Consider the following 15,097-nt stretch of genomic DNA (forward strand, 5'->3'; position numbering starts at 1 on the left):
CCCAGTACATGGGGCAAGTGGGGAAACTGAGCCCGATGTACTCTAGGTCTCTTGCTCAGCTGTCAGTGAATTACCATCCTGGGCCCCTGAAAACCAGGCAAGTGCAACTCAGAATAGCCTGTCCTTACCAGGTGAGAACGGTCAGTGGGTTTTTGTTGCAGTGAAGTTCGCAGATCCAAACTGCTAAGCGTGGGGCTGCTGGAGGGGACGACGTTCTCCCAACCGGCCAGGCAGTGCTGTGGGGAGAGGTCTGCCTGGGAATGCCTTCTCTGGTAGTGTACATGCCCCCAGAAAAGCAACAGCCCAGTCTCTCCAAAAGGGAGCTCTGAGAGACTGTTGAGTTCATTTCTTGAAGAGCTTTATATGGTCACAAAGGGGGACCGATGAGAACTTCACAGAGGCTCTAAGGTGCAAAGCTACCTCACTTCCCCCATGTGTCCCTTTCGCTGGCTTCCAGTCATTTCCAAAAGGAGTTTTAAAAAAATGGAACAATTTAGACTTTTTAAAATTTTAACTAAACACACGTTTTCTTTTCAAAAATTAAAGCTAATTAAAATTAAATTTGAAATTATGACAAATTTATGTTTAGGCCTAACCTTACTATACACTATTAAAATCTTTTACATTAAACACAAGTAATACAATTCAAGCAGTATATGCTGGCTACAGAAATTTTAAAGAAAGTCAAAGCCCTGAACTGGTGAAAGTTTCTGGCTAAGCGCTTGGAGCCAGAATTTGTTGAAATGGTAAACTAGCTTTTCACTGCAGTAGCCTATCCTGCAGGTGGAGAGAGAATTTTCTTCGGATCAGTTTATTCAATTAGTTCAGTTCAAAGTTGAAAAACTCACTAGGAGTTGGAAAAGCAGGCAAGTTTTTTCCCACCCTCTTTTCCAATCTGTGGATAAAAATTAGGTGTGAGAGGATGAAATCTACTAGTTCTAAAATCTTGAAGGCTATGGTGACCAGAAACAATCTGTTGAATTCATTAGTACAGATAGTGCTTCCTTTGTTTAATAAGCCAGTTAGTTTTAAACACAAAACATTCTGATGACCTCACTTTGTGTTTTCTTGTGTATCCAGCACACCTACGGCAGTTTTATTTAACTAATTTAAAAAAAAAACAAACACCCCTTTAAAATGCTGGTTTGGAGCATTTTTAATTGTATTTCAATTTCCATCCAAATACAGCTTGTGACACAAAAACACAATTAAAAAATGAATCATCTACTAAAGAAGAAATGCATCATTCTCTAATATAATAGAACGTAATAAAATACATCATTTTCTAACAACAAAACAGTTGTAAAAGTTAAGAATCTGAATAAATGAATGTTAAGCTATAGAATTTCTTAAATAAATGCATATAAATATAGTGTGTCCTACTGGTTAGCAAAAAGAAGTACCAAGCAATCACAACCAAGCTTTCTGCACAAAAAAAAAGTACAAATGCAAACAAGATTAAAATTGATTATTTAAAATCAAAGTTTTCTATTTGCTGTTTGAAATCAAACTTAAAACCAATGATTGTCAAATCACACGTGGTTGCAATGACAGATAAGGTGGGTGAGAACACCTCACCCACCTTATCTCTCTACTAATCTGAGACTCTCACAGCTACAGCTACACTACATATAACACGGAGTAACACACAGTTCCAAGATTTGTCACATCAGCTTCCTGAGCATTCTGAACTCAGTATACTGGGCCTCCATTTACCCACTCAGCTCCTCCAGACAGAATTTTGGCTGGAGCTGTGCAAATAATTCGTTGCCCCCCCTAAGAACTACTTTTCTAGTTTTTTCAGTGAATCGAGAAGCCAAAAGAATATTTGTTTCAGGTCGAAGTAACTATTTTGCTTGACCCAAAACATGTTTTGTTCCAATTTCAAAAGGGTTTCTGTTTTGTTTTTTTAAATCAAATGGAAGGACACAAAAACAAATGGATATAAACTGGACACTAGGAAATTCAGACTTGAAATTAGACACAGGTTTTTAACCATTAGAGGAGTGAAGTTCTGGAACAGCCTTCCAAGGGGAGTAGTGGGAGCAAAAGACATATCTCTTCAAGACTAAGCTTGATAAGTTTATGGAGGGGATGGTATGATGGGATAGCCTAATTTTGACAATTAATTGATCTTTGATTATTAGCAGGTAAGTATGCCCAGTGGTCTGTGATGGGATGTTAGATGAGGTGGGATATGAGTTACTATAGAGAATTCTTTCCTGGGTGCTGGCTGGTGAGTCTTGCCCGCATGCTCAGGGTTTAACTGATTGCCATATTTGGGGTCAGGAAGGAATTTTCCTCCAGGGCAGATTGGCAGAGGCCCTGGAGGTTTTATGTCTCTCTCTGCAGCATGGGGCACAGGTCACTTGCTGGAGGATTCTCTGCACCTTGAGGTCTTCAAATCACGATTTGAGGACTTAAATAATTCAGATATAGGTTAGGGGGTTATTACAGGAGAGGGTGGGTGAGATTCTGTGGCCTGCGTTGTGCAGGAGGTCAGACTAGATGACCATAATGGTCCCTTCTGACCTTAAATCTATGAAGGAAATTTCAAATCAAAAAGTTGTTTTGAAGTGAAAAAAAATCAAAATGTTTCCTTTGGAAATTGTCAAAACTAAATGCTTCTATTTTTCTGGAAAACAATATTTTATAGGTTGTTGGGTTTTTTTGACCTAAACAATTTGGCGAAATTGACACGAATTCACAAAATGTTTCAGTCCACTTAAATCTGCAGTTTTCAGTGACAAAAAAGTTTCAAGGTCAGACCTGTCTCTCTGGAGCTCTTTGCTCTCCGAGCCACTCAGGGTAAGTCTACATAGCAACTAGACACCCATGGCGGGCCTGTGCCAGCCAACTTGGGCTTGTGGGGGTTGCGCTTGCAGGGCTGTTTCACTGCTGTGTCGACTTCGGGGCTTGGGCCCGGGCTCTAGGATCTTGCAGGGTGGGAGGGTCCCAGAGCTTGGGCTCCAGCCTGAGCCCCGAAGTCTATACAGCTGTGAAACAACCCCGCAGCCCAAGCCTCGGGAGCCTGAGTCAGCTGGCACGGGCCAGCTGGCACGGGCCAGCTGTGGGTTTTTCCTTTGCTATGTAGACATACACCTTGTCTATATAAATACCTGCCTTCTTTGCTTTGGCGCTTTGGCCCACACTATCCATTCATCCTGCTTGTCTCCTTTTACCACACGCTACGGTTCACAGCATTTTACCAGCAAAACTGTTTATTTGCAGTTGCGAGCAGTAAAGACAACAGCCTGTTTTTCTCTCTCTGCTGCATTCTTTTGCTGTCTGTCTGTCTGTCTGCGGGAGAGCCACTGTACCCAACTCTGCAGGCATCTGCTCTCAGTGTAAAGCATTTGGACACACCGTGTATGCAGAGGGTTATATAAATTATATTGTGTTACAGACGGGCATGAGCCGCAGCGTTTGCACCTAAGCTTGGCTCTTCCTGGCTGTCACAATGATCAGACCAGTCTCAAAGCCTCGCTCTGAACTTCCCCCCAGTTTAGGGGTGTTCAGCTCTGGCATTAACACATCAAGGCTCTTGGTTCTCTTGTCTTTCTAACATGCTGCTATTACCATTCACCTGGTGATGATGCAGCCCCCTGCATAACAGTCAAATGGGAAGGTGAAAACTTACCGAGGGTAAAGCCAGATCGTCTGCAGGTTCAAAGCTCTTCCTGCGATGGATTTTGTACTTATAGGCAGGTAGGAGGGTGGACCTGGGAATGCTGACCCTGCAACCAAACAGAGGGAGTAACTGCGCAGGTCCTCCAGAAGAGACATCGCAGCGCAGAAGACATCTGCACTTCTCCTGCCACACCTGGAGTCTTAGGGCCTCATCCAATGCCTGCTGAAGTCAATAGGCTCTAGATAAGGTCCTGAGGGACTTGTGTGTACACCCAGACTCTGGACTAAATTCAGCTCCGAGGTAAGAGGGTACATCTCCCATTGACTTCAGATGGGAGCTGCTCCTGCTGACATCATAGCTGAATTTGGCCCTTTTGCATTTCAAGGCCCAGAGCTCCCTCTCCCCTAAGACAGCAACTTTGTAAGAAGCCATCTTAAAGAGACCTCCTCCCCCATGCTTAGCTTGCCCTCTGTCTATCCTGATGGCTTCCTGCAACACTTGGGCTACTAGCACTGTACAGACCTGATGTAGGCTGGTTCCTCCAGCGTCTCCGGAGGGTGTTGGGCTCTCAGGGTCTTACACACGGGGCACGCAGACTGGGAATCCACAGGGATGGTAAACAGGCGCCTGTTTATTCGATAGCAATAAACACCTGCCGTGCAGAGGAGAGATTGTTACTTCATTCATAGCCTGTGGCACTCTTCTTAACCAATGCACTGTACACACCACACAGAACCAAACCCCGCTGTTCTCCCAAAGTACTTTTTACATGGTTATTTCCCTCCCATTCAACTGTTTTCTGAAAACAGATGCAGATTTAGCTGAACTTCCTCAACTTAAAGCACGGTCAGTCAGGTTAACTACAGAGAACCCTAGAGAAACAGAAATTCTCTTTCGTGTCATCAACCCAGGGACTCCTGCCTCTTTGGAGTGGGAAGTGAGGGCTGGAGAGGGACTGAACTGTGAATTCTTCTTGCATCCCTTCTAAGAGCCTTAAGGCCGGGGCTTTCCAAAAAGAAAGCCACAGAGCACAGCTGCCCGTGCCTAGAAACTAGATCTGGAAGGCATCTCAGCTTACACTGATGGGAACTGGAATCCAAGTCTGCTTCTTGTTCAGGAGCCAAGAAATCCACTGCCTCTGGCCTAAGGAAACAAAGATTCAGTCACAGCTGTGCACTCTGGAGCCAGTGATGGGGACAATCAATATCCCCCTGAGGGGGTCTCTTGCTGTCCAGACCTCCCTTTAGACTGGCGTGGTGGGGAAAGCACTCATCTCACTTTACACTTGCACCAAGAAACCGAAGGGCTATTCACAGAGCAAAATGCCCATCTCTGGGCAGAGGACAGATCTGCTGAATATACAGTAAAAGCTCTGCTATCCGGCATTTTATCAAGTGGAAATCTCGAGAAACTGGCATTTCTGAGCTCCATTAAAAGTCCGGTTGATGAGGAGCCAGCAGGCTCCCTACCTGGCTCTGTGTGGCTCCCCAGAAGTGGTGACATGTCCCTGCTGCTCTTAGGCAGTTCATAGGGGCTCTGTGCGCTGCCCTCGCCCTATGCGCTGGCTCCAGAGCACCCATTGGCCAGGAATAGCAGCCAGTGGGAACTGCAGGGGTGGTGCCTGTGGGCAGAGGCAGCATGCAGAGCCACCTGGCTGCACCTCAGCCTAAGAGCAGCAGCGACATGCCGCTGCTTGCTGGGAGCTGCCCAAGATGAGTGCCGCTCGGAACCGGAGCCCAGTAGCCCCTCCTGCACCCCAACCCCCGCCCTAAGCCCCCCCCAAACTCCTCCAAGAGCCCACGCCCCGCACGCCCTCCCATGTCCCAACCCCCAGCCCTGAGCCCCTTTCCACACCCAAATCTTCCCAAAGCCCCGCATCCCAACCCCCAATCCTGAGCCACTTCCTGCACCCAAACTCCTCCCAGCGCCCCACACCCCAACCCCCAGCCCTGAGCCTCCTCCCACACCCAAACTCCCTCCCCTCCATTGGTAAGTATAACTCCCAGTTAACCAGAATTTTTGACTTACCGGCACCCCCCATTCCCCCATGCTGGATAACAAAGCTTTTCCTGTACTTGATGACACGAACTAATTCAGAAACCCATTTCAGTCGCTCCCAGATGTCCCTGGTTTCCTGGCCATGCGGGAATGATACAGTTCACCCTGTGCACGTGGCGCGGGTTCAGTAGCAAACAGCTGCTCCCCAGAAAGAGAGCAAACGCTCAGTGACCCGCTGATGGGCTGGATGAGCCATCCTCACAGTCTCCCGCTCCTCAGAGGAGGTGGCAAACCCCCCACCAGTTCGTCCCTTGTTCCTGGCGCTCTCTGTCACCTTAGTCCCCTCCTTACCCCAGGGCTTCCTCATGGACACACGCTTCCTTGTTCACCTGCCGGAACTCCCTGAGCTCAGTGAAGTACTGCTCAGATTTCTCTGACAACGACGAGTCCATCTCCAGCAGCCCTGGGAACGCGAAGCAGAGAAGGAAATTCAAAGCTGGAACTGCATCCGAGACAGGTGCCCTGGGAAAGCTCACATGAAGCTGTCAGCTAACCAGGGTGCTGAGTGCCAAAGAGGATGACTGATCAGACCAGCAGACACAAAGGGAGCAGCGTGGCCAAGCAGACACTGCCTCTGTTGAAGGACCGACCCTAGCAGCGCCACAGACCCAGAGGGGCCAGTGACTTCCGTGACTCTGAACAGCTAGTGCAAAAAGCCTTGAAATGATCTCTCCTCCTCGTTTCCTTCGTTCCTCCCCTGCTCCTCTGGGCCCCCCCTCGAATTCTCTCAGCCTCACAGCAGCTGTATGGATTCCTGGCCAGTCTCCTCACTGCCGTCCCAGGAAAGCACAGGTCATCTCTGCACTGACCAGAGAACCAGGTCTGACTTGGCAAAACTGCAGCTCTTGTGTGGAGAACACCGGCCAACCGGCAGATTTTTCAGCAGTACCGGGGCAACAGCTCATTATGCCCTGGTCCCACAGGGCGCGCCGTCTCCAGCCCTGGGCCTGCACCTCGGTCTGTAACGTTCGCCGTACAGGAGGTGAGTTGTGATTTTAGCCCCTCCATCAACCAGATCACCCCAATAATACCACGGATGTGCGATGGGGCTAGGACTCGCCTGCAATCCAGTCGTAGCCCAAGAAAGGACGTGCTGACCAGCTATCGGCGGGGATGGTGTATTCCTCAGGGTCCGACAGAAAAGTCACTCGGCCGGCTTCCTTCTGGGGTGAAAAGAGTTCACAGCTCACTAGAGACTCCTTATGCAGCTACACAGACGCGGCGCTCCTCAAAGGGGACCTATTTTCTAGCTATAGAAAGGGGGGCAGCTGTGATCTAATGAACTGGGCTCTAGTCTCAGCTGTACCAGCAATTCACTGCCTGGCTTTGGATAGGTCTCTCACCTCTCTCTGCAGAACGGAACCACGTGGCCAAGGCCACGCAGAAAGTCAGTGGCGGAGCCGCAATCAGCATGCAGGGCTTGCCGACTTCCAGCTCCGCGCTGACAATGCTACCCCAGGCTGCCCTGAGCTGCCTAGCAGGATGCCGGCAACAACTGGTGCCAGATGTATACTCTGTGCTTCTGGAGACAAGCTGCACAATGGAGATATCCCACGGGGCCCTCTGCGGGCAGTCAGTAGCCGCGTTGCCTGAGCTGCCTGTCCCAAAAGTGCATGGTGAGGGCAGCAATGGGGTGAGGGAGGGGGCTTGGCTCTCATTCCACAGAGAAGTGGGAAGAGGGTGGGTGAGATGCCAGGGGCCCTCAGCTACTAGGAATGGAACAATTTAGACCCAGATGTTTATTTCCCCCCCCACCTGGCTTGAGCTGCTCAGGCCGATGCTCATCTTGCTTTTTACCTTGGCTTCTTTACCCCCAGGCATCAGCAGGATTGATTTGGGAGTCCTGGAATCTCTAATGGCCGTTTGCTGCCGGCCACTCCCTTCCGCTGGGGTCCTGCCCAGCGCCATCTCTGCCTCAGCCCGTGGCCTGCCCCTCTCCTGGGCACCGTGGAGCATGGTGGATTGCTTTCTGCTCTCTCTGTGTTCCACAGGGCTGGATTCTTCCTCAGGGCTTCTCAGGGCGCTGCCGTCTCTGGCCACTCTGGAGGTTTCTCTGGTGATGGAAGCTGCGGGTGTGAAGCTTCGTTCTGCCCTGAGGGAATCCGGATGCGCCCCCGCCCTGCAGTGCAGCACACCCCTCCCCTCCCTGCCGCACACTGCGGGTTTCAATGGCGAACGAAGGGCTGCCCTGGCTGCGCTGGCTCCGGGTTCCACAGACACTAGTGTCACAGGGTCCGTCGTGCCCTTCATCCCACAGACTTGGTTCTCCTTCTGTAACGAGCACATAGACCTACACGTCACTGCACAGAGACCAGAGACAGCTCGGGAATTAGCTCTTCGATAACTCAGTCTCCTACCATTCTAAGCATCCCCACCCTGCCGTGCGCCAGTCATACAGAGGCTGCTGGAGAGAGAAGGGAAAAGGCCTTGTGTCGGGCGTGAGCCACTGCTGATCATTGTACGGAGTCGGTGTGAACAGGCTACATCCAGGCCTCTTCGCCCACAGGAACGAATCACTGCTATGGGTGACCTCTGAGGTGGTGGGGAATTAAAGGACAATGGTCCAGGATACACCTCCTCGCACCTCAGCTAGCAATACGTGTGTAACAGACGCTGCCCTAGCCGAGAGGCAGAGCCTTTGCTAGATGGATGGAGCTCAGACCATGGGATCACTTATTTCTCCAGCAGACTCCACAGCCACTGGACTGCACCACGAGTCTCATGCACATGCACCTCATCTACCCAGCAACTCTCTGCAGCATTGCTGTCTGTCACTCTGGTGCCCACTTGCTTCTCCGCCCTGTGCCTGATGGATCTCAGCATTTCTAGCCCCGAGCCTCTAGGCACTGCAGGTTTGAAAAACGCCTTTTAGAGTAGGAAACCTCAGTTCCAGGCATGGAACAGTTAGAGAGGAAAATGCATTTCTGCTACAGCATCATTGCCCCTTTGCATCACTCTTATCTAGCCAGCCCAGCCCAGCCCAGCTCAGCTCAGCACATACCCCTCTCTTAGGAACAGGGACAGCTCTCTCTGCAGGAGTTGTTCTTCTGGAAAGAGAGGATGCTGACAGTGGCTTGCGAGGAAGTCTTTTCTTTATCTCCTCCTGCTTCGCCTTGAGCCTTTCCAGAAGGTCTTGGTTTGCATGACGCAGTCTCTCCAGTTGCTCTGACTCCATCTTCTGCATGACGGTCCCTGTAGGGCCAGAGAAAGGTGGGCTCCATAACTGTGAGCACTCCACAAAGGAACAGAAAAGGAGGAGCCATTGAGTTACAAATTGAGGGGAATCCTCTCTAGAGATACAAGTGCTGGAGGGTCTTCTGACAGTTGGAGTTTTTATCAGATCCCCTGAGAAAGGAATCAGTCTCAAAAGTCTCCACGCTTTATGCACTCCAAGAACAAGCATCATTTTTCATTTCTCTTCCCCATGGGACGTTATCAAATAATTTAGGCCCCAAATCGGAGTGCTCTTAGAAAGAGAGATTATAAAACCTAACAGAGGAAATAAACCACCATGATTTAAAAACAAAAACAGAATAATAGGACTGGAAGGGACTCTGAGAATCCAGTCCCCTGCACTCACAGCAGGGCTAAGTATTATCTAAATCATCCCTGACAGGTGTTTTTTAAGAGCAGGTTAGACAAACTCCAATGATGAATAAATTGCCTAGGGAAATTGTGGAATCTCCCAGTGCTTAACCACCCTGACAGTTAGGACATTTTTCCTAATGTCCAACCTAAACCTCCCTTGCTGCAATTTAAGCCCATTGCTTCTTGTCCTATCCTCAGAGGTTAAGAAGAACAATTTTTCTCCCCCTCCTTGTAACAACCTTTTATGTACTAGAAAATAATCATGTCCCCTCTCAGTCTTCTCTTTTCCAGACTAAACAAACCAATTTTTTTCAATCTTTCTTCCTAGGTCATGTTTTCTAGACCCTAATCATTTTTGTTGCTCTTCTCTGGACTTTTGCCAATTTGTCCACATCTTTCCTGAAATGCGGACACAATACTCCAGTTGAAGCCTAATCAGGGCGGAGTAGAATGGAAGAATTACTTCTCGTGTCTTGCTTACAACACTCCTGCTAATACAGCCCAGAATAATGTTGGCTTTTTTATGCAAGTGTCACACTGTTGACTCATATTTAGCTTGTGGTCCACTATGACCCCCAGATCCCTTTTCGCAGTGCTCCTTCCTCGGCTTTCATTTCCCATTGTGTATGTATGCAACTGATTGTTCCTTCCTAAGTGGAGCACTTTGCATTTGTCCTTATTGAATTTCATCCTACTTACTTCACACCCTTTCTCCGGTTTGTCCAGATCATTTTGAATTTTAATCCTATTCTCCAAAGCACTTGCAACCCCTCCCAGCTTGGTATCATCTGCAAACTTTATAAGTGTACTCTCTGTACCATTGTGTAAATTGCTGATGAAGATATTGAACACAACCAGACCCAGAACTGACCCCTGCAGGACCCCACTCATTATGTCCTTCTAGCATGACTGTGAACCACTGATAACTACTCTCTGAGAACGGTTTTCCAACCAGTTTTGCACCCACCTTATAGTAGATCATCTAGGCTGCATTTCTCTGGTTTGTTCACAAGAAGGTCATGTGAAAAGGTCATCAAAAGAAACAAATATTTAAATGAAATTGGATTTAAATAACCCTGCACTGAACATGAGAATGTGAAAACCTGCTATATTAATTAGCCTAAACTTAGGCAGCAAACCCCAGACCTTATTTGTAGAGGGGTGGAGCACCTATAACTGTTTGATAACTTTGGCCTGGGTTTTAAATTACTTCTTGGTTTAATCATAGCTATTTTAGTAATTCCTAGAAATGTACACATTCAAAGCATTGTGCACAGTAATTAACCCACAGCAGACCCTGGAGAAGTATGTAGGTCACTATTGTCACCCACGTTTTACAGACGAGCTAAACTAGAGCAGAAAGAGGGAAAATGACTTTCCCAAAGCCAGAGCGTGAATCAGTGAGTCAGACAGGGCAAGCGTACTGACAGCCAATCCTATGCTTCAGCCTCTAGACCATGCTGCCTCTCTCGTTGGTAAAACCAGTAAAAACAACACTTGCATTGACAGGACGAGGGCCTCGTTGTCCAGCATGCTGGGCCAGAAGCCAGGGAAAAGGGATTTTATAAAGGAAAGAATCATAGAAATGTAGGACCTTGAGAGGTTATTAGTCCAGTCCTCTGCACTAAGGCAGGATTAAGTATCATCATTCTAGACCATCCCTGACAGGTGTGTGTCTAAAAGGTTCTTTAAAAACCTCCAATGACACACACTCCACAACTTCCTCAGGTAATCTGTTCCAGGGCTTACCTACCCTTACAGTTAGGAAATCTTTCCTAATGTCCAGCCTAGATAGCCCTTGCTGCAGTTTAAATCTTAGCTTGTCCTCAGTGGATAAGGAGAACAATTTATAACCCTCCTCTTTATAACAAACTTTGACTGTTATTATGTGCCTGTCAGTCTTCTTCCCAGACTAAGCAAACCCATGTTTTTTAATCTTTCCTGGTAGGTCATGTTTTTTATACCTTTCATCATTTTCATAGCTCTCCAATTTGTCCATATCTTGCCTGAAGTGAGGTGCCCAGAACTAGACACAGTACTCCAACTGAGGCCAGGCCAGTGCTGAGTAGAGAGGAAGAATTACTTCTCGGCTCTGGCTTACAACACTCTGCTAATACAGCCCAGAATGATGTTCGCTTTTTTTGGCAACTGTATAACATACAGTATAGTGTATACGATGTTAAGTTTGTGATCCACTCCCCCAGAGCCTTCCTAGGCAGTCATTTCGTATTTGTGCAGTTGATTACTTCCTCCTAAGCACAGTATTTTGCATTTGTCCTTATTGAACTCTATCCTATTTATTTCTGACCATTTCTCCAGTTTGTCAAGATCATTTTGAATTCTAATCTTGTCCTTCAAAGTGCTTGCAATCCCTCTCAGCTTGGGGTCATCTGCAAATTTTATAAGTCCACTCTCCACTCCATTACTCAAGTCATTAATGAAAATATCAAATAGTACCAGACCAAGGACAGATCCCTGCACGACCCTACATGATATGCCCTTCCAATTTGATGGTGAACCAATTGATAAAAAAAATGGGTGCGGCTTTCCAACCAGTTGTGCATCCACCGTACGGTAGGCTCTCTTTCCCTAGTCTGCTGATGAGAAGATCATGTAAGACAATATGAGAAGCCTTACCAAAGTTGAGATATACCACATCTACTGCTTCCCCACATCCCCAAGGCTTGTTGTGCTGTCAAAGAAGGATATTAGGTTGGTTTGACATAATTTGTTCTTGACAAATCCATGGTGAGTGTTACTTATCACCTTATCTTCCAGGTGCTTAGAAACAGATTATTTATTTGCTCCAGTATCTTTCTGGATACCAAAGTTAAGCTGACTGGTATATAATTCCCTGGGTTGTCCTTATTCCCCTTTCTAAATATAGGTACTATACTTGTCTTTTTCCAGTCCTCTGGAATCTCTCCTGTCCTCCATGAGTTCCCAAAGATAATCACTAATTGCTCAGAGATCTCTTCAGTCAATTCCTTAAGTGTTCTAAGAGGTATTTAATCAGTCCCAGCCAGGGGCCCGATTCGAAAAAGCAGCCACCAAAGACAGTGTCAGGACTTCTGCGGCAGCTCAATTAGCCGCCGGTGCCTTCGGTGGCACATCGGCGGAGCGTCCTTAGGGGCGCAGGGCCCGATCCGGGGGAAATTGCCCTAAAGCCGGCCCTGGTCCCAGCCTACCTGAAGACATCTAACTTGTCTAAGTCATTCTTAACTTCTTCGTTCCCTGTTTTAGCCTCAGATCCTACCCCATTTACATTGATGTTCACTATGTTAGTTTGGTCACTGCTAACCTTTTTGGTGAAAACTGAAACAAAAAAGGCATTTAAAACTCGTTGGCCATTGTAGCATTTTCTGCTATTGTCCTTCCCTCCTCATTAAGTAATGGACTTGCCCTGTCCTTGGTCTTCCTCTTGTATTCATAGAATGTTTTCCTGCGACCCTTTCATGCACCTGTGTGTGTATATATTTATATATGAATAAAAATGTCATCCTTCATAATCTGACCTAGTTCATTGGGATGGTTTGCTCTTGTGCGCCTTTAATAATGTATCTGAAAAACAAACAACTCTCCTGAACATTTTTTTCACTTAGACTTGCTTGTCACAGGATCTTATCATCTACCAACTCTCTGAGTTTGCTGAAGTCTGCCTTTTTGAAGTCCATTATCTTTATTTTGCTGTTTCCCCTCCTGCCACTTCTAAGAATCGTGAACTCAATCATTTCATGATCATTTTCAACCAAGCTGCCTTTCACCTTTAAAATTCTCAACCAGTTCCTTCCTATGCGTCAACATCAAATCCAGAATAGCCTCTCCACTAGTTGCTTTCTCCATCTTCTGTAGGAAAAAGTTATCTCCAGTGCATTCATTAACTTGCTGGATAACCTGTGCCCTGCTGTATCATTTTCCCAACAGACTTCCAGGTAGCTGAATCTCCCCATCATCACAAAATCATGTGCTTTGGATGATTTTGTTAGTTATTTAAGGAAAGCCTCAACCACCTCTTCTCTCTGGGTAGGTGGCCTGTCAAAGACCCTGATCATGACAGCACCCACAGTTTTTACCCTTTCTATCTTTACCCACAGACTTTCAACAGGTCTGCCTCTCACTTTTCTTTCAACCTCAGTATACATCTTTGCTATCCAAGGCAACTCCTCTTTTCCCCTGCCTATCCTTCCTGAACAGGCTGTAGATAACATGTATCCATTGGCGAAAATGGATTTTCTCCTACATTTACAATTCTATAGCACCCTTTGTCCCAAAGCACCTTGTATAAATCACATCTGATTTGTTTACATGTGCCTGTTACCCTGGCAGCTGGACACATGACCCAGATCAAACCCCTGTACATACAGCAAGCCTGGGTGAAGAGGACACAATTGAAACAACCGAACATAACATAACTCACAGCAGCGAGGGGAGAGGCCCTACCAGCCAGATAGGAGAAGTGTATGGCCTTGGGGCACCCCGCGGATTACACGCAGGTCTGATCTGCTCTTTACACGGTGTTTCTCCGGCTCTGATCACTTGGGGAGCGAAGCAGCCGCCTCTCACTAAAAGCCGCAGGGCTCTTTCATGTCCACACTGAGCTGGGCAGAGACCTGGCTGCAATGTCACCTGAAAGACCCAGTCCGCGGGGATGGGTGTCTTTGCGCATCCCCTGTAAGAGAGCAGAGGGATCCTTTCCCAGCTCATGGGGGGCTGGCTGGGCACGTCCCCCACGGGCCAGTGGGAGGCTCCGGGGTCGCATGGAGCAGCAGCTGCGGGGCTGACTCTGACACGGGGGCGATAGGGCTTTGGATCCTCCGTGCCCAGAATTATGGGTCACAGCACTCGCCAGCCCCAACCCCAGGCTCTGCACCAGCCCCACAGATCCCCAACAACCCGGGCTCTGCTCCAGCCCCAGCCACGCGGACCCCCAACAACCCTGAACTCTGCCCCAGCCACGTGGACCCCCAACAACCCTGAACTCTGCCCCAGCCACGCGGACCCCCAACAACCCTGAACTCTGCCGCAGCCACGCGGACCCCCAGCACCCCGAACTCTGCCTCAGCCGCGTGGACCCCCAGCAGCCCGGGGACTCCCCAGCCCCGCACTCACCCTCCAGTCGCTTTCTGCTTTGTAGCAAAAAAGCCCCCCCCAGCCGCCTCCTGATTGGCCAGGGCGCCCGTCCCCAGCATGCAACGCCGCAACGGCCTGGAACTCAGTTTAAAGGGCCAGTTTCCTCCCCCCCAACCCCAGGCACCTGGCAGGGAACACGTGGGCGGCTGGCTCACGTGTCCGGTGCTTCCCCCCGGCTAGGCCCCAGGGCAGCTGGGATCAGGGATTTCCCTACAACCCCTCTGAATTTCCCCAACGCCCTCCCCACCAGTTTGGTGAACTAGTTTCATGCTATATTGCCAATTTGGTGATTGGAAATTGAAACATTCATACACACTTTAAAAGTGTATGGAAATACCTGTATCTGAAAAAAGTACAATAGATTTGAAAAGTATGAACACAGACTAGCTTTCTTATACAGCTGTTGTTTTTTATGCCAATGTCAGTGCATTCATTTCCCTGATGTTGGCCAACCTAATAATTTCAAATTATGATTTGTAAGCAAAGTCTAAATGAGCTCTCCCTGACAGCTAGTGATGAGTTAGGAGCTGGGGGGGAAGGCTTCAGGACCAGATTGTATTTACATTCACACCTAATCTACCTAGGTATCCAGCAAACAGAGCTGTGTTGCCCAAGTGATAGATTTTGGCTGGAGCTGGGTTACAAATCACTTGAATGCAAGGGGATAATGAAATGTTGTTCTTATGGTAT

The 15,097-nt window shown here is 48.0% G+C and overlaps 1 protein-coding gene across 3 annotated transcripts in view; it reads right to left on the reverse strand.

Annotated features, from left to right (window-relative positions):
• Positions 1–14,468, reverse strand: part of LOC115636843 — a 75,343-nt gene extending 60,875 nt beyond the window's left edge. Inside the window, exons 1-10 of one of the 3 annotated variants that reach the window (XM_030537468.1) lie at positions 14,387–14,468; positions 8,691–8,881; positions 7,487–7,960; positions 6,750–6,852; positions 5,981–6,092; positions 4,710–4,774; positions 4,154–4,283; positions 3,641–3,737; positions 421–450; positions 129–236 (exon numbers count right to left, since the gene is read on the reverse strand). In XM_030537468.1, the coding sequence (XP_030393328.1) occupies positions 129–236; positions 421–450; positions 3,641–3,737; positions 4,154–4,283; positions 4,710–4,774; positions 5,981–6,092; positions 6,750–6,852; positions 7,487–7,960; positions 8,691–8,873 (1,302 nt within the window). In that variant the 5' untranslated portion in view covers positions 8,874–8,881; positions 14,387–14,468. Of the gene's footprint in view, positions 1–128; positions 237–420; positions 451–3,640; positions 3,738–4,153; positions 4,284–4,709; positions 4,775–5,980; positions 6,093–6,749; positions 6,853–7,486; positions 7,961–8,690; positions 8,882–13,694; positions 14,110–14,386 lie in introns of those variants that run through there. The other 2 variants (XM_030537469.1, XM_030537470.1) reach the window with 2 other exon arrangements.
• Between the last annotated feature and the right edge of the window lie 629 nt (positions 14,469–15,097).

The sequence above is a fragment of the Gopherus evgoodei genome, chromosome 18 (assembly GCF_007399415.2).
Source record: "Gopherus evgoodei ecotype Sinaloan lineage chromosome 18, rGopEvg1_v1.p, whole genome shotgun sequence".
Lineage (NCBI taxonomy): Eukaryota > Metazoa > Chordata > Testudines > Testudinidae > Gopherus > Gopherus evgoodei.